Below are 22,057 nucleotides of genomic sequence, written 5' to 3'. Positions count from 1 at the left end.
AAGAAAGAGAGCTAGATAGTTAAAATTCGGTACACAGATTTAACATCTATAGCGTAGACACATGCCAAATTGTGCATCAAATCCAATTAAAGGTTGACTGTTTGTCGATCTATATTTTCTGAAATATCTAAAAGCAATAACTCAAAAGCGAAATGACTTAAATATATCAAATTCGGATGGAATTGTGTGTCTACAAGTACAATTTTGTGTCAAATCCTTGTTTCAGTCGGATGGGAAAAACTCCTCAAAAACACAAATATGATTTTCGGATACTATTAATGGCATGCCAGGGATTAAACTCGCCAAGGATGACGCGATACATTCAGTAAAAATGTAAAAATTCACGCCATAGATTAATATTTTATAACTATTGGACCCAGTGTCCTGCAAGACGTTCTCTGACATGACAAGTTTATTAGGAAGGGAATATGTGAGAAAGTTTTGTAAAGACCACTCCCGCTGGTTATTAGAACACCAAGTGTTCGACATTTTATCTAGTTTACAGAGTTATACTACTAATAATGGTACTTACTACTAATAATGGTAAGATTATTTATGGGTTTTTCGGTCTGTCTGAAAAATCTGAACCATGCTACAGTATCCTTTATTATGGACTACCATGACCAACTCTTTCATGAACACTCTGCAAAACATACGAGACTACGGTGGCCTGTAGGCAAGGTTCTGGCTTCGAAATTGGAGAGTTTCAGGTTCGATACAAGATTCCACCAAAGAACCGTTCTGTAAGCGGGTCGAGTGCACGTTAAATCCGCCAGGGACAAACATTCCCCTGCTGATGTAGTGTGGAAGTTTGGAAAAGGGTGCCAGCTCAGGTGTCGCCATCGTCATCTGACCTCGGTTCAAAATTATGAGGTCCGTACCAAGTAGTCCCAGTACTGCTTTAAAACGGGACGTTAATAAAACTAAACTATACTAAGAATGGCACCGCCTAGGGTAATTTTACCTCTTCCAAATTCACATACATTTGCCATACATATTATTTAAAGCAAGAGAAAGAAAACTGCCAGCCTTTTAAAGTGCAAAAGATAAATATTGAATCAAAACCTGAATTTTTACCATTTTTATTTAATTTCCTTATATGTATCTCTCTAGTTTTCTGTCAGCCTTATATCAATTTTAAATTGATGCAGAAATGATTAAAATTAAATTAATACAGTTTTTTTTCCAGAAACCAAACATGTTCTTTTAAATATATGAGTATAGAAAAAAGTTGCTTTCAATACTGAAACCTAAATGTGATCATTATTAAAAAACTGGCGCATCTGGGCCTCATCAATCAGTAGTAATTTCAATGATGTGTGATCGTTATTAAAAGACACAACCGACTCGATGACGCATCTGGGCCTCATCAATCAGTAGTAATTTCACCGATGTGGGATCGTTATTAAAAGACACAACCGACTAGATGAAGCATCTGGGCCTCATCAATCAGTAGTAATTTCACCGATGTGTGATCGTGAAATATTGGTGTGATTGTGGTGATACGTAGATATTACAAATAAAGTTTAATTTGAACTTTTCTAATGTGGTCATTTGCTCCAATCGACTATTCTTTATCACTGTCTCGCTTAGCGGCCATTTTTATACCACTTTAAATGCCTCCCCACCCGCCTCTCTCACAAAAAAAAACATTAAATGGACTGCTTTTTATTTTACAAATTTTAATATTAGCAGAAAAATGCAGTTGCATGCTTTGGTGGATGTTTTAGAATTTCACAACATTAAAAATTGATTGTTGTAAATTGTATATTATACATAAAACATTTATTAAGAAAATTTTTTTTACAAAAGATGCAATTGATATAATTAAAAAGCTAATTTTTTGAGTTTTAAACTTATGTAAAAAATATTTATCAATTTCCTTAGGTAAGTTATAGGGCATAGATTTACCCAATGGTTAAACCTATTTTTGCACTCGATTAATTAACCAAACTGAAACTAAATCCTGTTTGTTACTTATTTCTTGGTTCGTTTTACATTTCTTACCTCTGAGCAAGTTCTTCTTGCGTACAGCCGACCACCCCGCCACCACTGAACGTAGCAGTATCGACAGGATTTGTTGTGGCCGACATCTCTGAGCAAGTTGAGTTTTTGTTGAGCTGTATTTTGCAGCTTCATTAAGAAGCGAAGCCTTGAATTAAGCGCAGCTGTAAAATAGTTCGATGAAGCAATCTGAAGTGTTCGTAAAGTGATTTGTTTACACTCTGCAGTTACCATTTGAAAATACGTAATAAGAGAGATTTCTGTACCATATACTGTTCGTTTTAGTATTCTGAGACGGCCACTTTTCGGCGGTTTTATCTCATTAAGGGCTGACACACGGTAGGATGTGCGCCATTTCCGGAATTTACTTTATTGGTAAACTAGCCACCTATGGCAACCAGCCGGTTCGCCAATCTTAATGCTCGTTAAAATTCTAATAATTAAATATTTTATGCAATTCCTACTTTAATAGCTTCTTCATCAAAATAATTTAAAACTTAAAATTTTGATTGTCATATAATTCACTCATATTATTATAAAGGCCTTCAGTCATAACGTAATATGTATCTCTCTCATTTTCTGTTAGCTCCCGTAGAATTTATGCTTTAAATTAAAGTGGAAAAGATTAATCTGCAATTAATATAATAATATTTTTTACTCAAACAAAGCATTTTTTTATAATATGATTACTGAAAACAGAGTCACTGAGCTTGTAAACTTTATGGGAACTAAAGAATATCTTTCTTAATTTATGTAACATTTGTCAACAAAATTTTCTCAGATTCATCATGAGCAGATCGATTAATAAACAATGTTTAATTTTAAATGCATCAAACACTAAGAAAATAAAACGAATCGTTTAAAATAATCGGTTGAAAAGGTTTAAAAAAACTACTTAAAAAACGATGGACTTAAAACTATAAGCATATACAAAAAATATATAACTAACATAAATACATTTTAATTACAAAAGCATACAACTAACCAGGGCCGCCGCGTGGGTATTAGGCGCCCTTGTTCAAATGGAAATTTGGCGCCCCTTTATGGGGTTCTGTTGCACTGCTGCAAATTATATGTGCTGCATCATATGATTTTCTCTCAATATACTATTTGAATGTCGAAAGCCCATTTATGTCCTTTGCTACTAAATAAAGATTCAGATAACAAAACTAATTTAACTAAAATTTTAGAAACATTTTTTTGCGGAAAATTTATTTCTGAGAATTTAATTTGAAATTTTTTCTTCTTTCCGCTGATTCAAATATTTAAGTAAATTAAACCAATATTAATACAAATTACTAAAAAGCATTTGTTATAAGAATTGAAATATTGAAAACATCTCAGGTACATTATAAACTTTTAATGAATAAAAGCTATAATTATTAGTAATTTTTTTAGAATTTTTTTTTGATTATTTGGAAATTGTAATTGTATATCAGAAATAGATAAATCAAATTCTGCCCAATTAAGGGTAAGATTTATCTGAGTTTTATAGAGATAAATAAAAAGTTGTTTTTTGAATTATTTTGTTAATTTCAAAGATAAAAGTTTTTCTTAATGAATTGTTTCTTTTTATGAATTTTTACTGCTATGAAAATAATACTAATAATATATTTAGATTGTTCATTTACCTCTAAATAATAATCCTATTTTTTTGAGCAATTATAAACAAAAAACGATTTGAAAACAATTAATCACAGTACTTTGCATCCGAAGCAATTCACAGAATGTACGCACTTTATGAGCAGTGACTACGCATATGATTAAAAATAAAGGTATTCCCTGTTAATTCAAGGGCACACACGCACGGTGGCGCCGTCACCATCATAAAAAAAAAGCAAACTAAACAACGACGTTGAGCTGCAACAGCTTCACAGCACATAAAGAATAAATATATGCCGATACAAAACATTCCCAATTCCTGTTGTTACATGTTACAAATTCTTAAATTTTTAACACGTTCCGTGTGGTAGCGCGAACTCCACACGGAACGTGCTTTTATTGTTCGTATCGGCAGTCAAATTTTGTTTTACACAAAAGAAAACAACCCGCAGAAAGGAAAACAAAAGTAAAATAATATTAAAATATAAAATAAAATCTCATTTTATTGCTTAGAAAATATAAAACATGCAAAATTGCAAGCGTATAATTAACAACTTTATTTTAAGTAAAATTAAATTAAAAAAACTATAAGTACTATAAATTTTGGCGCCCCCCCCTGGCCCAGGCGCCCTTGTGCGGTGAACAATTTTGCCACCCCCACATGGCGGCCCTGCAACTAACTTCAAAATAATTTAAATCAATTCCGCATCCGTTGATAATAGCTGTCAGCAATCAGAACACAATGCGCATGCGTGAATTTTGGATGCCAGTTACGGTAACGCAAATGCGCGAATTTTTCTACGCCAATTGGGGTAAAGCTATGCGGATTAGAAATTTTTAATTTTCTTTATTCTGTTTTATTTTAATTTAAAAGTACTTCATAATGAATATCAAAGATCGATTCATTAACAATGTTTAATTTTAAATGCATAAAACATTAAGAAAATAAACAGAATCGTTTGAAATAATCGGGCGAAAAATGTTAACCCTAGCCTCATTAGAGTAGGAAAAAAATACCTGAAGCCTTACTCATTTGGCGGTGGGGAATATAGAAGATTTTTTGGCGGGAAAGTTAGTTTTTAATTAATAATTAAAATTCTAACTAAAAATTTTAAAAAAGGGACTCCAAGTGCACATTCCCGACCTCTAAGGTATACATGTACCAAATTTGGTAGGTGTAGGTCAAACGGTCTGGCCAGTAGAGCGCCAACACACACACACATGCATGGAGCTTTATATAAGTATAGATAGATGTAAACATCTTCACCTTTCCTTTCACCCCTATTTTGCCGAATTAAATCCATCCTAACGCATGCGCAAAAGCGCGGAGGTTTTAGAATCCGTTGGCAAACAATACGTTAGCCTTTTATATATATAGATTCCTTTTTAATGTTTTTTTTAAATTTCTTTTAGGATCGTGTGGCATGGATATAGAAATACCTTCGACATCAATAACCTTGCTATTCTAGGCCGCAAAATGCAAGCAATGTATGCATATTCACGCTTCCAGAAGCCGTGGAGTAAAAAGCAAAAGTCACATCGAATTTCGTAAGTACAGCACGGATAGAAGTCATTTTATGCACGAGTAGCTTTATGTGTATAATAAAATAAAATAATTTTAAAAAGTACTAACAACATAAACCCTGTATTCAATATATAGGGCAGACATGAATCATTTGGACAATATCGCTTATGCATTTAATTTGCGAAATTTTAATTGCAGAGCACTAATTCAACAAAAGATTAGTAGTATTGTATCCTTAAAACTGCACATTTTTACTGGAGATTTATTTTAATCAAAGAATAAATTGCAAATAAAATTCGATATGCTTCATGTATGGAGGAATTTCATGACACATTATTGAGCCCATAGTTTTCCAAACTTAGGCCACATTCACTGGTCAGTGGGGATAAACCTATGACATACAATAGACCCGAGTTCACTGTTTAATAACGGCTATAATTGAGGTTGAACAGTAGGTTGCTTTCTTCAATCCTTTCACTTTTAATGACTTTATGTTGAAGGAAAGAAAAAATTTTAGTAAGCGCGCATTCATTTATCATTAAATACTCCCTATTAAAATTTTTGCAATTTCTTTGTTTGTTTAACCTAATTTTATTTCAAATTTTGGCAACACAAAAACTTTTAATGCATTCCATTTGACATACCATGTCTTCTTCACTTTCTCATGTGCGTAATTTAGTGAAAGTATTAGGATCATCAAAAAATTCGAACTCGAAATTTTGAGGAATCACCCCGTTTTAAACTTATATAATTTTTTAAAATGTGTTTTCAATCTGTGACAAAGATAACTCAAGAACTCTTTGAGCTAAACTGTTGAAATTTGGTATACGGTCTTTACATCAAATATGCAGATATCTATCAAATTTTAAACAAAATCTATTCAGAGGAAGTCTATCTGTCCGACTGTTCGAATATAAGTTAACACGATAACGACAAAACGAAGAGAGCTAGATAGATAAGATTCGGTACACACATTGAACATCAATAGTGTAGATAATGGGGGATGGGACTTTGTGACTGCAAGTGCAGTTTTGTGTCAAATTTTTTTTTCAATCAGTTGGGAAAAACGTGCCTAAAACACAATTCGATTTTTAGATACTATTAATCGCATGTCAGAGATTAATCACCCCCCCAAAAAAACTCAGGATGACATGCTAAATCCAGTAAAAATGTTAGATTTACGCCAAATATTAATATTTCATAGTTATTGTATAACAATTCCATGAAAGGCATTTTCTGAGAAGCCACTTCCATTAGAGAGTATGAGAGAAAGTTTGGGAGGGACCATTTTTATCTTGAATTCACTAAATACATTTAAATAAATTATTTCATTAAATAAATAAAATAAATTATTTAAAATAAATTATTTCATTATAAATAAATAAATTATTTCATTAATAATAAATAAATAAATTATTAAAAATAATAATAAATAATTTATAAAATAATATTAATTAATAATATATTATTAAATTAAATAAATTATTATAAAATAAATTATTATAAATTAATAATATAAAATAAATAATAATAATAATAATATAAAATATAATAATATAAAATAATATTAATTAATAATATATTATTAAATTAAATAAATTATTATAAATTAAATTATTATAAATTAATAATATAAAATAAATAATAATAATAATAATAATAATAATATAAAATAATAATAATATAAAATATAATAATATAAAATAATAATAATATAAAATATAATAATATAAAATATAATAATATAAAATAATAATAATATAAAATATAATAATATAAAATAAATTATTATAAATTAATAAATTATTATAAAATAATATTAATTAATAAATAATTTAGTTAAATAAATTATTTCATTTGATAGTTTTTTTTTTTAAATATTCTATTGTAGTGGTTTAAAACTAACATGGATCAACAATTTTTTTTTTTTTTTTTTTTTTTTTTTAACATTTTCTAACTATATATTTTTGGACTTTTTTTTAACTTCGCAATATGTAAAATTCATGCTTTTAAACTATTGTTCATGATACCATATCATTCACAATTCACAATTCAAAATTAGAGTTGAGGATCTTGAAACCAGTAAAAGATATAAAAATAAGAGTGAAAAACTGTACATCGTGCAAGTGTTTTTCTTTTTCTTTCCTATGTACAGAGCTGCAGAGAAGAGGATTCAGTAACTAGGTGACAATAAAATGAATTATTAAATTTAAAAAGTTTAAAGTAATTTTGTACATAAAAATATCTTGTTTTTAGATATATAATTCTGAACTGACGTCATACATTCTTTTCAGTTCTGAAGCCGACAACAAATTCATAAGAAGGAAAATCATCTTTTTTCGCCGCCTTTTTCTACTGTTGGCTATATATAAAGGCGTATGGCACTGGATATTGCTTACAGGGTTCATAGAACTGATATGCACTGTCTTATATATACTACCAATTATCCTCATTGAGTAAGTAGCTTAAAATGATAAATACATTTTATTGTTATTCAATAAATGTTTCAATCCCCCCCAACTACAACTGTGTCAAGTGTCGACGCATTTTAATATACATTGCTATCGTTTCCATAAAAGGTAGATACAATTAATAGTGATTTTGTATGTTCAAATTTCAAAAACATTGGCGAACTTCAGAAACCGATATTTTACTTTACTTCTTAAAAAAAGTGAAAAATCCAAAATTTTTCATCAAAGAAAATTTCAACATTTGTTGTTGTCATGAAAATCAAACCGTCTTTATAGTTTCTTGAAATATTTTGAATATGGTAAAAGGATCCTGCTTAATATCACTGTAGTTAGCAGAGGGGATAAGAAAGTGAAGCTACAGCCCTGCAGTAACGTGCAGTTAGAAGATAGATTACCCAGAACAGTTACGTTTTTATATACAGTGGCTCAAAAAATTGAGTGTACACCTTACTTTTACTTGATAAATCCAACTTTCAATATAAATAACACATTACCGGGAAGTGCAAACATGTTTTTTATTTTTAAACATAACAAATGGTTTAAATTAGAGTAAAAATAAAGAAAAATCAACGAAAAACGTCTAAATTGAAAAGTTTCAGAAGCATTTTAAATAAACATACGCAGAATTTTGCCTCAAAAAATGGAGAATACACCAATTAAATTCTTGTAATATCTCGCATAGAAAGAACGTGTCAGTATTTAGTTGCATGTCTATTTGCTTTTATAAGGACTTTTAAACATCGTGGTACCGATTCGACCCATTTTTGGTGATATCTGAAGATATTTTACCCCATTCTTCTTGCACCACTTGTTTTAAATGGTTTTTTTTCTAATTTTGTGTTTTTGGACCACTGCTTCGAGTGTGGCCCACGAATATTCAATGGCATTGTTGTCGAGGATGGATGTTGTCGGATGGATGTTGTCGAGCAGTATGTAACTGCTGTTTACAATGAAAAAGATACCATATTTTGACGTTATGTGCATTCTGTTTGCGGTCGGTGTCCTACTGGAAAATGAAATTTCCATCCAAACCTAAATTTCCAATAGACATACAACTAAATACTGACACATTCTTTCTATGCGAGATATTACAAGAATTTAATTGGTGTATTCTCCATTTTTTGAGGCAAAATTCTGCGTATGTTTATTTAAAATGCTTCTGAAACTTTTCAATTTAGAAGTTTTTCGTGGATTTTTCTTTATTTTTACTCTAAATTAAACCATTTGTTATGTTTAAAAATAAAAAAAACATGTTTGCACTTCCCGGTAATGTGTTATTTTTATTGAAAGTCGAATTTATCAAGTAAAAGTAAGGTGTACTCTCAATTTTTTGAGCCACTGTATATAATCTACGAGCTGGTGCCTGTAGACGAAATAATTTTGGAAATATCATTTGAAATTAGAAATAGCTGTCTTGTTTAATTAGGAATAATAGAAATAATGATATTTATTTTCTTGTCGACAGTGAATACATTCATTGAAATTGAATGATATATGAAGGAAAAGTATAAATAATATTAATTTTTTTCCTTTATTATTCAAGTATACCTCAGGGTTGACAATATTTTTTATTTTGCCGCCTTCAGCAAAAACAAATAAATTTCTTGACTGTCCGACTCGCGCGCATCCAACATACAATTGGTCTTGTGAAAAACATGGATTTACTAAGTTCAAAGCACTATGTTGGCAAAGTTTTATCGCCATCGGATGAACAGTACGGCAGCGTAGAAAATACGAACAAAAATTTATTTTCATATATTAAATGATTTCCTGGAACTTAATTCTATAAAGTTCATTTGTCCGATAAATATATAAAATAAAAGGTTTTTAAAGGTGCAAGTCTCTAAAGTGTGTCACAAATTGATGTTTAAAAATATGTTTCGAGGAAAATATAAATTTATCCATGATATATTTAATGAAAATTAAATTCAACCAGTATTCTTGTCGAAACAGTTGGTCTCCAAAAACGAAAACTACGAAATAATCTGCGCGACTTTCCTCAACATTATGCAAAGATGAATGGTTGTCTTTCTTCTAAGAATTCTCAAGGAAGAATGTGTGTTTTTTCCTAATCGTGGAAAAGAAGTGAGGAGGAGCCAACCGTAACACAGATACTGGCATGAAGAAAGATTGCCCTATCAAGAAGGTCATGAGAGTGGTGGCACGATCTTCGTAATACAAGGCCTCACAACTCCCAATGCTTTCAGCCAGTGACGTCATGAGGTTGGCTGAATTCTGTAGAAAACAATAGTCGTTATCGTAGTGAAGAATGGGAAATATGTTATTGGCTTTGTTTGAAAGTTTTCTGATCTTTTTGCATATTAATTTTAATTTATCGTAATGAAGATGCCTAGTGCGTGCAGTGTTCCCAATTGTAAAAGTAATTACGCAAAAAATAGCTCCAGTGTTTCTGTATTTTCGTTTCCAAACGATGAAAACACTAGAAGAGCGTGGATCTCTGCAATAAAGCGGGAAGATTTCGTACCAACTAAATATAGTAAGGTAAGTTTGATTTTTTTGTACAATTTTTAGTTAATGAATTCTTTTGAAATACGAAATAATATTATATAAATATAAAATATAAAATTATGTATAACTTCCATTCATCTGTCATTTTTGTTTGCTCTACATTTAGTTGCTTATGTTTCCAATTACTTTGGTATTGTTTGCTTGAGCTAAATAAAAAAAACTTCTTTGTTTTATTGTTACTTCTTTTGTTCCTAACAAATAACATAGTCTTTAGTATATTTGTTTTAGGAAGGTCATGGTGGTTGGCGTTCCAGGCGGTGACATGGAATTGCTGAAAAGGAAAGAGGAAGAGGGGTAGTAGTTAGTTATATTAACGTCCCGTTTTAAAGAAACACTAAAGCTATTTGGGGATGGACCTCATAATTTTGAACAGCAGTCGAATGATGAGGACGACACCTGACGCTCAATCCCCCAAATACCACACCGTACTAGCGGGAGAACATTTGACCTTGACCAATTTAACGTGTTCTAGACTCGCTTACATAACAGTTTTTTGGTTTAATCAGGTCTCGAACTTGAAACCCTCGGGATCCGACGGCGAGGCCTTACCACTAGGCAACCACAGCCGACTGGTTAAAAGATTCAATGGATTAAAAATCAGATTTTTTTTGAGGGGGGGGGCAATGCAGAAGCTTTAGGAAATTTAGGGGAGGGTTTTTGGGTTCATTACCAAGGTGTGCGTTGATCAAAATTAGTTTGATCTATACAAAAAAATATTATCTTCAAGATCGTTTAAAATATTGCTATTGGTAGTTTAAACAGCGGTAAAATAATGCTAGGAGAAGAATCAGCAAAAAAAAAAAAAAAAAAAAGCAAAGGGTATGTCTTGCTAGTATTAATCCTTTATAGGGCATGATTCCGGGACATTGACAAAAATAAAATATTTTAGAGTTATATCATGATAAACCGGTGTTGTACATACTAAAACATCAAAAGTTCGTTGATTTGCTATTTAATTTATGAAGTAAAGGATGGCAAATATACTTACCAGAGATCGTTCAGGGAAAATTGAAAGTGGTAAGCATACTTACTACTGAGTACTAAGGGTAAAAATACCATCGATGTTCATTGGTAAGTATACTTCCTATTCAAATTTAGATAATTTAAAACAATTTTCTACAGTATTTTTAGTTAGAAATCATGGGATACTAACATATTTATCATAAAATATCTCCTAAATTGTTTTAAATGATCATAAATGCATATTTTATATTTTGCAGGATCTCCACTTTGAGACGAGGTTTTAGTGTTAGTTTTCCGTATTTTGCAAGTATTTTATCATAATGTAATAAATTCCGTTTTTTTTTTATAGTTACATTATTCAGTATTCAGAAAGTAACGAGCCTGCATGGCATGGTTATATGTACGTTGCATCGATTTTTGTCGTTTCTATCCTCCACACTTTGCTATCAGTTCACAACACGAATTTGGCGCAAAATGCATCTTTCTTTCTTCGACCTGCTCTCAGCTCTGCCGTCTATCGAAAAGTAAGTTTTCTTAATTTGTTTCTTGAAAACCAAACCGCCTTTGGCGAACAGTTTGTTCGCTCAGATTATTTACATTTTAGACTGACAAGGAATTTATGAAATGCATGTTTTACTTTCTCGTACACGTAGTATAGAGAAAATACAGTAATCGTCAAAAAATCCGAACTCGAGATTTTGACAAATCACCACGTTTTAGAACACCCCGAGTTCAAAAAACACATTTTTGGAAAATGTCCATCTGTCTGTCTCTCTGTAACAATGATATACCAAAAACGCTTAAAGCTAGACGGTTGAAATTTCGTATACGATATCTACACCAAATTTGCAAATTTCTATCAAATTTTGCTTAAAATCTGTTCAGAGGAAGTCCGTCCGCCTGTTCGAGTATAATGTTACAAACCTGCAATTCTGCTTCCCAGCATAGTTGGCTCCATCCATCATCAGAATGACAGTTTTACAGTCAACTGTATTGGACAGAGTCCGGGTGTCGCGTCGGAGGTCCCGGAGTTTGGCGACAAACTTAGCGCCCATTTGGCGACTTGGCGATGGATTTGGCGACATTGGCGCAAAAATAGATTATACCCGAAACATCGAGAATTTTCCCGACCGTCCATTAGGAACCGATATACGCCTCGAACGTTCCTGATTGGTTGAGAGGCTTCTAGCCCCGCCTCCTGAGACCTATAAAAGGAGGCAGCCGCAGCTACCAGAGCAGAGTAGTCGGATTCGAGAGAGAAGAGTAGTCAGAATCGACGGTGAAGAATAGTTGGAGTCGACAGTGAAGAGCGGGTCTTTCAGAGATTGGCAGAGCAGCGACGGAGTTAAGCTAGTGCTGAACTGGGCTGTGCGCTACTGTCTGTAGTATGGAGTGTCGTTGTATGCACGTCTCGGCTGAAGATAATTGTCTTCTCTAGGCTGTGTATAGTTGTCGTCCTTGTGCTATCCTGTGTGTCTTCGTGTAAATAAACGTCGTTGTTTTATTTTCTACTGCCGCCTGCTGATTGAATGTTCTCCACACCATATAACTTCCACTATCCAAACGAACCCCGGAAATTTCGTAACCATAAGTTAACTACACAGATTTAGTATCTATAGTGCAGACACATTTTAGATTTTGAGCCAAATCCAACAACGGGTTGATTGTCTGTCGATCTGTACTTTCAGAAGCATGTAAACGCGACAATTCAATTCGACAATGACTTAAATGTATCAAGTTAGGTATGGGATTATGTGACTACAAGTGCGGTTTTGTGTCACATTTTTGTTTTAGTCGGTTGGGAAAAACGTGTCTGAAATCCAAACTCGACTTTTGGATACTATTAACCCGCATCCCAGGAATGAATCGTCAAGTATGACACGATCGATTCAGCAAAGATACTAAATTCACTAAAATGCCATTCAAAAACATTCTCTGGTATGACAACTTTATTAGAGAGTATGCGGGTTTTTTTTCTTTTTGAAAAAAATACCGTTTTATCCTGTTATTTGATACGAATAAAAAAATATGAATTCAAGTGAATCTGCTTACTGCAAATTAAAAAGCGTATGTATTGCAAAATAAAAGCAGAAGTGCAATCCTACTGTGGAATGAATGATTAGCAAACACACTCAATTGAATGCTTTATTGAATGAGTTTGAAGTCCATCATAGCATTTAAAAACATTGTATATTGTTACGAAATTTTCCGGCTTCGTTTGGATAGTGGAAGTTATATGGTGTGGAGAACGCTCAATCAGCAGGCGGCAGTAGAAAATAAAACAACGACGTTTATTTACACGAAGACACACAGGGCAGCACAAAGACGACAACTATATACAGCATAGAAGATGATTATCTTCTGCCGAGACGTGCAGCATACAACAAGACTCTACTGCAGACAGTAGCGCACAGCTTAGTTCAGCACTAGCTTGACTCCGTCGCTGCTCCACTTATCTCTGGAAGGCCAGTTCTTTATCGTCGATTCCGACTATTCTCTGTCGCTTCCGATTACTCTCCACTACTGCTCTCTCCGACTACTCTGGCAGCTGCGGCTGAATCCTTTTATAGGTCTCAGGAGGCGGGGCTAGAAGCCTCTCAACCAATCAGGAACGTTCGAGGCGTATATCGGTTCCTATTGGACGGATCGGGAAAATTCTCGATGTTTCGGGTATAATCTATTTTGGCGCCAAAGTCGCCAAGTTTGTCGCCAAGCTCTGGGGCCTCCGGCGCGACAAACAGACTCCGTCCAATACAGATGACTGTAAAAAGGTCTTTCTGATGATGGAACCAACTATGCTGGGAAGCCGCATCACAGATTCGTAAGAATATAATACTTGAAATTGAATTAAAATATTATTAAAATTAAATGGAATTGTCATAATTAGAAAGGTGATTGTTGAGTCTTGGGACAATTTTTGTACGATATGAACACCAATTCCCGAAGGAAAGTAGGAAAGTCACAGTAATTACACAGCTGACAACGGTTAAGTTTAATTTTAAGCTCGTTTGAACTTTTTGTTTAAAGTCTGTTTCTTGATTTCTTTTACATCTTCATTTTTCTGATTGAATAGATTTTTGGTGACAGCGATCTATCTCCAGAGCATTTCTAATAATATTTTTCAATTCTGTTCGAAGGGGATTCAATTAAACAGTAAAGGTTTTTAATGAAGCAATTTGAAATTCGTACTTTTGTTTGTTTACATATAACTATTGCCATACGGTATTAACTAATAAAAGCTATTTCTGTGCCACACACTTTTCATATTAAACATTTTGCAGCTTTATTAACTAGCGAGGCGTTGAATTAAGTGTGAAACTATAAAAACATTCAGTGAAAAAGCCTGAAGCATTTGTATGGTGATTTGTTTACATTTTAATTTTGGCATTCAAACAATAAGTAATAAGAACAAATTCTGTGCCACTTCGGTTTAGAATTTATACGTTGTTGTTTATTCATTACAGTGTTTACGTCTGAGCAACAGACAGAAGCACCTTATTGAATTTACCAAAATAACCGACCTAGCGACAGTGGAAGCTCCTCAGGCCTCCGAGTGGTTGGCAGACACTCATAAGATGTGGAGTATTCCACTGCGAATAATTTTGTTAATTTTCTTGCTCATCTACAATGTGGAGTCGAGTTTGGAATTTGAATTTCTAGTGCTCACTCTAATAGTTTATGTGATAGCTTATATTGAAAAGAAATCTCAAAGACAGCAGGTGAGAAATTTTTTCACGAGTATACACTAATAAACCATTTTTTATAAGATATTATCAGCAAACTAGTCGCCTTTGGCGAGCAGCTTGTTCGATTAGATTATTGACTTTTTAGGCTGTTTAATATTAGGGTGGAATGTATATATTTTTTAAATTTCAAATGACAAATTTTTCAAAAAATTTGCAATTTTTTTTTAAATTGTGTTATTTGATAAGGTTAATTAAAAAATGCAAATTAAAAAATGATTATACTACAGATAAAAACGGAAGAAGGGAAAATCCTACTGCGCAATTAATGTCCAAAGAAAGCAATTTTGAACCCTTTCGTAACAGATTCGTCCTAACTGGCCATGCAAATTCTGTACTGGAGAGTCAAATTCTATTTCACACGAGGAGTGTAACATGTAAAGCGAGGACATTCTTGGTAATAACTTATTTTACATTCTGTACCCATTTTACGAGAATAGATATCCAGCTCGCCAGTACTGAATTTGGATGGCCTTTTAGTGCTGGTCATTAGCTAAAAGGTTAATCTTAATTTTTATTTGCCAAAGCCCCCGATTGACAGTTTTGATGGAAACTTTCAAAACACTAAATACTAATCATTTAAAATTGTGTATTACATTAAAAAAATTATTAAAAGTAAAGAAAACATGTTACAGAAATAAAAACTGATATCGTTCAAAATTATTTAAAGGTAATTTTTGTTTAGTTTTAAAATGTGAAACTCATTTTTGTGAGATAATAGTTTTGGAAGATATGGTCATCAATTTACTTAAACTAGTGATAATGATTACCCATATGGCAACGGCTAAGCTATTTTTGCCTGTCGATTAAGCATCGTTTGTTGCCTTTATTTATTTAATTTTTAAAATTTCTTTTGCATTTTTTTCTCTGAATGAATAGAGTTTTTGGTCAGCTCTATCCAGAGTATTTTTAATAATACTTTACAGCTCCATTGATTAACAAAGCATTTAACTAATAGCAGCTGCAAAAACGTGCAATGAAGCAGTCTGAAACGTTCGTGTAGTGATTTGTTTACATGTTATTGTTGCCATTCGACAATAAGAAATAATCTGCAAAAATTTAAAATTTGTTAAAAATTAATCGAAATGTTAGAGTTTCTTCCTCATTAACTTTTAACTTTGAGCATATTATCATGTTTAAAATATTTAAATTTAAAAATTTGTCCTTTTTGTTACACCAAGATTAATACGATGAAATGATTCCTTCAATTTTAACAATTTTTGAAAAATAAGTTTTAAGTATAATTTTGTAATTTTCTTTTCCTTTAGATAACTTTTTAAATATTTATCTTTCTTTTCTTAGATATTTTTTTTTTACCTGTAGGTAATATTTTACAATAAAACAATAATGTTGTGAACAGTACATGCAGAAATTTTAATATTCTCACTCGATTAAGGGGAAATTAAAATTAGATTTTTCTATTTATGACTATCTAATTTTTAACAAATTTAAATTTATAAGAACTGAATAAATCTATGAATATAAATAAATTTTCGAGGTACACGAAAACATTGTTTAAATTTAATATAAGGGAAAATAACAACAATTTATTTATAGAAAAAAAATGGAAAAAACAACAACCGGGAAACAAAAATAAGAATACTTTTAATAAATAATACAGAGTACCAAACGATTTTTTTGAGTGAGCTGAATTGGGAACTGAAACGTTGCCAGTTAGGGAATAATTACTTGTCCTCGGATTATCAGTAGGGGTAAAAAAGTTAAAGAGCGACTATAAATAAATGATGCAATTTCATTAGAACAAAGAGGAAATATTTTTTAAATGAAAAATATTCAGGCTGGATTATTTATACAAATCGCTGACTGCAAAGTTGGTCAAGCAGAACAAATAAAGCCTGAAACAATATCATGCTACATTGTTTCGTACTAAAGATTTGAATCTTTTTCATTTTATTCTAAAATATTTTTTAACTGCTATTTGCTTGCATAAAATAAAGATTGGATTTGCAGAATGGAAACTCACTTCACATCATCTGAACAATGAAAGTTAATTAATAAAAAGTTGCATATATTTCAAGAAAATACACTTATGTTAAAAATTTTAAGTGTAGAAATTCTCTAACGAAGAGAAAGAATGCTTCATCTCAAAGTGTGACTGGAAATTATTTATCATTACTATTGTTTTGAAAAAATTAGAAGAAGTTCTTAGAAATTATTTCTTATTATAATAATTATCATGAAAAAGTTAGAAGAAATTATTGGAAGAAAGTAAAGTATTCTTTACATCTTTAAAGTGCTTTCGGAAAGTAAAATTCTTTAATTTATCACGTTTTTTTGCTGAGCTTCTGCCTCTGCTCTGATTTTTTTTATACATAACCATTAAATTAATTTATAGATTTTCACGAAAATTCACATAAGTTGACCCATTTAAAACCTGTAGTATACTAAATGCTTCAAAATTTTTGTATGTGACTGACTTTTATAAGTAAAATCCTCTATATAAGAAGAATTATACTGTTACAAATTTTTTTTTTTTTTTGCTCTGAAAAACTTATTATAATTTATATGTTTTAATTAGTATTCTTATATTTTACTATTAATTACTATCATTACATTTTCTTAATTCTATTATGTTTTAAATTTAATACATTAAATTTCTTATTTACATTATTTATTTCCAGTTATATACCACTGTGTCAAATAATTTTCTAAACTGTGGCTGGATCTCAAGCTACAGAGACTGAAGTGATGCACATTTTGAAGCTGGTTAGTACTATAAAAGGCATCAAACTTTGACTAAAACATTTGATCCAACGTTTGAGTCAGATAATTAGGCAGCTGGAAGAGGCAAGTGTTTCTTTTAAATGGTGTAGAGAATCTTCGATCCAGTAAAACAGGATTCAAAATTTACTTCTTGTCTGGGTACTCTCTTAGCGCCTTGAGCTGTTGTGGTTGTTTATTAATGATTTATCGCCCGTGTGTCGTTGATTTCAGTGATGTTTTTTTTTCTAAGCTTCGCCTGTATTTTGTTACCAGTGTTGCATGTTTTGTGTAAAGCACAGCGACATTATAAAGCCTTTTGAACTTTTCACCGTACCAGAAGGATGTAGGATACGAATTCCTTATAGAAGCTTATTTGCCCTATCTCGGAGACTATTGAATTCCGAGAGACTGAGCTGAGGAGAGTAATCTAGTAATTTCTCTCTTTATTGATCTTCAACGGGTTCTTCCTCAGCGCTTTATACTGTTGTTTATTAACGATTTGTTGTTTGTGCATCGCTTATTTCAACAATACTTTTTTTCTCTACGTTTCGTCTGCTTTGTTGCCTATATTTTATATTTCCTTGTAGAATACAGCGACGTTATCCATTATTGAGCCTGTTTGATTCCTTACCGTGCAGAAGTATGTAGGATATGAAATCCTTAAAAAAAATTCTTTGTTGTGTCTGGGAGACTATTAAAACGAGAGAGACAAAGCTGAAGCGAGTAATTGAGAGAATTCTTTCTTTAGAGTATTGATCTTCAACTGGTTCTTCCTCAGCGCTTTATACTGTTGTTTATTAACGATTTGTTGTTTGTGCATCGCTTATTTCAACAATACTTTTTTTCTCTACGTTTCGTCTGCTTTGTTGCCTATATTTTGTATTTCCTTGTAGAATACAGCGACGTTATCCATTATTGAGCCTGTTTGATTTCTTACCGTGCAGAAGTATGTAGGATATGAAATCCTTAAAAAAAATTCTTTGTTGTGTCTGGGAGACTATTAAAACGAGAGAGACAAAGCTGAAGCGAGTAATTGAGAGAATTCTTTCTTTAGAGTATTGATCTTCAACGGGTTCTTCCTCAGCGCTTTATACTGTTGTTTATTAACGATTTGTTGTTTGTGCATCGCTTATTTCAACAATACTTTTTTTCTCTACGTTTCGTCTGCTTTGTTGCCTATATTTTGTATTTCCTTGTAGAATACAGCGACGTTATCCATTATTGAGCCTGTTTGATTTCTTACCGTGCAGAAGTATGTAGGATATGAAATCCTTAAAAAAAAATTCTTTGTTGTGTCTGGGAGACTATTAAAACGAGAGAGACAAAGCTGAAGCGAGTAATTGAGAGAATTCTTTCTTTAGAGTATTGATCTTGAACGGGTTCTTCCTCAGCGCTTTATAATGTTGTTTATTAACGATTTGTTGTTTGTGCATCGCTTATTTCAACAATACTTTTTTTCTCTACGTTTCGTCTGCTTTGTTGCCTATATTTTATATTTCCTTGAAGAATACAGCGACGTTATCCATTATTGAGCCTGTTTGATTTCTTACCGTGCAGAAGTATGTAGGATATGAAATCCTTAAAAAAAATTCTTTGTTGTGTCTGGGAGACTATTAAAACGAGAGAAACAAGGCTGAAGCGAGTAATTGAGAGAATTCTTTCTTTAGAGTATTGATCTCCAACGGGTTCTTCCTGATTGCTTTGTGCTGTTCTAGTTCTTTATTAACGATTTTCTGCTTGTATGTCTTTGATGTCTGCAATATACCTTATTTTTTTACTCTTTGTCTGTGTTTTGATACCAGTTTTTCTTGTTTTCGTGCGTCGTTATCGTTTATTAAGTCACATGGACTTTTCACAATGCATTCAGTAGACGGATTTTCCATAATAGAAATGATTGGGGTCAAACGAGATACATAAAATTTTTCTCAATGACAAAAGTGTCAAAGGAGAAGTATATCAGGGGAACATATATCACAATTTCATTCATTTAAAATTTAATTATAATTTTCAAGTTATATCAAAAGGATATTTTTTGCTATTGGTGCGGAATGTTAATTATTTATTTATCCTTTCAGGTGATACAAGAGGAACTAAGAGCACTGAGAATAAAGCAAATGAGTGATGTTTTGGAGAATATAAAGGTGAGTTTCCGTTAATCAATTAAGAGTCAATAGAATTTTTACGTTACATCATTATGCAATTAGTATTCAAAAGTAAGGTCAAAACACATTTTTCTCAGTAATTCAAAATTTCTACAAGTAAGATTGTTGAATTTTGTATTTTTGTATTGTATATGTTTTGAAAAATAAATAGTATAACGCTAGTTCCCAGTTTTCAATAAATATTGTTTAGCCTATTTTTTACAAGTGAAAATAAAATGTGACCTTCTAAACATCTAGGGCTGTGAATATTGTCTTAAAATCTCCAAGCAGTTTTGATTGCAGTGAAATAACTTTTCATAATTCACTTAATTGATTGAATGGGATAGAGAAACCATTGGCAGGCTATTCCAAGCGGTGGTGGCTCAATAATTACAAGTAGAGTATCCAAAAGGGTGTAGTATCAACTCCAAATAAATAGATCTATCGTCAAGAGGCCTGACCGAGAGCGATGATGCTTGCACCGGCACAAGTTCTATACCTGCTATTAAGATACGACGACACACTTTTTCCTAGCTGCACAATATATAGACACTTGCCTGAGAGGGCCCAGTAGTCTATGTTAGATTTTATCGGATTGTGGCGAACCCGGATTGCTTTTTCTTGATCAATGTCTCCCTCTAACCTTTTAGCACAAAAGAGTCTATTTGATGAAATGTTGAATACACCTTTTTTTAACACACCAATAACTCGGGCGCTTTTGTTTTCTGACGAGTCGAGATATAGCACACAGAGAGATTCTTGAATAATTTTTACCTGGAGAAAAGCTGGTCACCCTCTATCATCCATCCAATCTTGGTCAGGAAATTAGTCATTTTGGTGTCGAAGGAATCTTTGCTTGGCGCGACATTGTTTGGACAGTCCTATTGCATGCCTTTGATATAGCTAATGTCTCCACACAACCCTGTAGATATGAAATCTCTGAAGTCTACGTTAGGTTTTTTCGGACTGTTGCAAACTCGTACTTCTTTTGCATGAATAGTGTCTCCTTCTGATCGTATAGCACAACAGTCTATTTGTCCTTCTTGTCTGGTACAGTGTCTCTTGTAAATCACAAGAGAATCACTGTACTAGACTTTGTACAGTGATCTATTCACTGTACTACTTCACTGTAGTAATCACTGTACTATTCTTTTCTAATACAGTTCATCATCTCTCTGACCGTATAGTGCAGAATAGAACGCCGTCTCATACCCCCGTATCCGTGACCATTCTGGTCACTGAACGGTTTGGTGGGCATGTTACGGGAATTTTATTTAATTAACAAAATATTTACAGTAGGAAAACGAAACAAAAATAACTATTTACAGAATTTACAATTATATAAGAAATTATATTATGATGAGACCGTTTACATAATTTTTCAACTTAGAAATATAATTTGTAGTAATAAACTTAGAAATATAATGCAGAGTGAGAGATAAAATTTGTAAAAATATACATATAATCTGTGTTCACTTATTTTTTTATGTTATAGTAGATCAGGATGCAATTAAAAAAAAAATCAGATGGAACATAATTTGAGAAATGGAAATGAAGACAATCTCTGATTGATTGAAATGTGTGACAGGAGACTGCAGTGCTTGTTTTTTTTTCCCTTAGTCTTTTTTGGTATGAGACTTGATGTTGAGTGCTATGGAGGCAAGAATAGGTCTCTATTTCCACTTATAAATTTGATTATACTGTGGATTTGACCGTATAGTACAAGACGATCTATTTTCTATAATGGTGAATACACCTTTTTTCAGACACGCCAATAACTGGGCGAGTTTTGTTTCCTGGCGAGTCGAGACACGGCACACAAAGTGATTCTTGACTAAGCTTTAACTTAATCTTCACTCGCTATCATCTCTGCAACACGAGGGAAATTGGTCATTTTGATGGAAGGGGAATTCTTGTTTGGCGCTGACTTTCTTTGATGTTACTAATGTATGAGATCCTTGAAGTCTTTGATGTGACTAATGTCTGCACATACCTACTCCTGTAGGTATCAGATCATTGAAGTCTATGTCTCTGGTGTCACAAATGTTTTCACATAATCCTGTAGATATGATATCCTTGAAGTTTGTATCTTTGATGTGGATGATATCTCCATATAATCCTATAGGTGTGATATTCTTGAAGTCTATGGCTTTGATATGGTTATTGTTACCAAACAATTCTGTAGATATGAGATCCTTGAAGTCTATGTCTTTGATGTGTCTATGTCTCCATACAACCCTGTAGGTATGAGATCCTTGAAGTCTATGTTAGATTTCACTGGGCTTTTGCAATCCCGAACTCTTTTTCCCATGAACAATATTGATAGCTATACAGAGATCACATCGTACATAATTT

At 32.3% G+C, this 22,057-nt stretch overlaps 1 protein-coding gene across 2 annotated transcripts in view; it reads left to right on the top strand.

The window, feature by feature from the left end:
• Positions 1–22,057, top strand: part of LOC129956986 (ATP-binding cassette sub-family C member 3-like) — a 98,096-nt gene that overhangs the window by 19,477 nt on the left and 56,562 nt on the right. For both annotated transcript variants that reach the window (XM_056069079.1, XM_056069080.1), the window contains exons 7-11: positions 5,020–5,154; positions 7,426–7,587; positions 11,444–11,618; positions 14,559–14,813; positions 19,637–19,702. In XM_056069079.1, the coding sequence (XP_055925054.1) occupies positions 5,020–5,154; positions 7,426–7,587; positions 11,444–11,618; positions 14,559–14,813; positions 19,637–19,702 (793 nt within the window). The remainder of the gene's footprint in view (positions 1–5,019; positions 5,155–7,425; positions 7,588–11,443; positions 11,619–14,558; positions 14,814–19,636; positions 19,703–22,057) is intronic.

The sequence above is a fragment of the Argiope bruennichi genome, chromosome 11 (assembly GCF_947563725.1).
Source record: "Argiope bruennichi chromosome 11, qqArgBrue1.1, whole genome shotgun sequence".
In the NCBI taxonomy this organism is placed as follows: Eukaryota; Metazoa; Arthropoda; class Arachnida; order Araneae; family Araneidae; genus Argiope; species Argiope bruennichi.
This window is presented reverse-complemented; position numbering and strand designations above follow the sequence as displayed.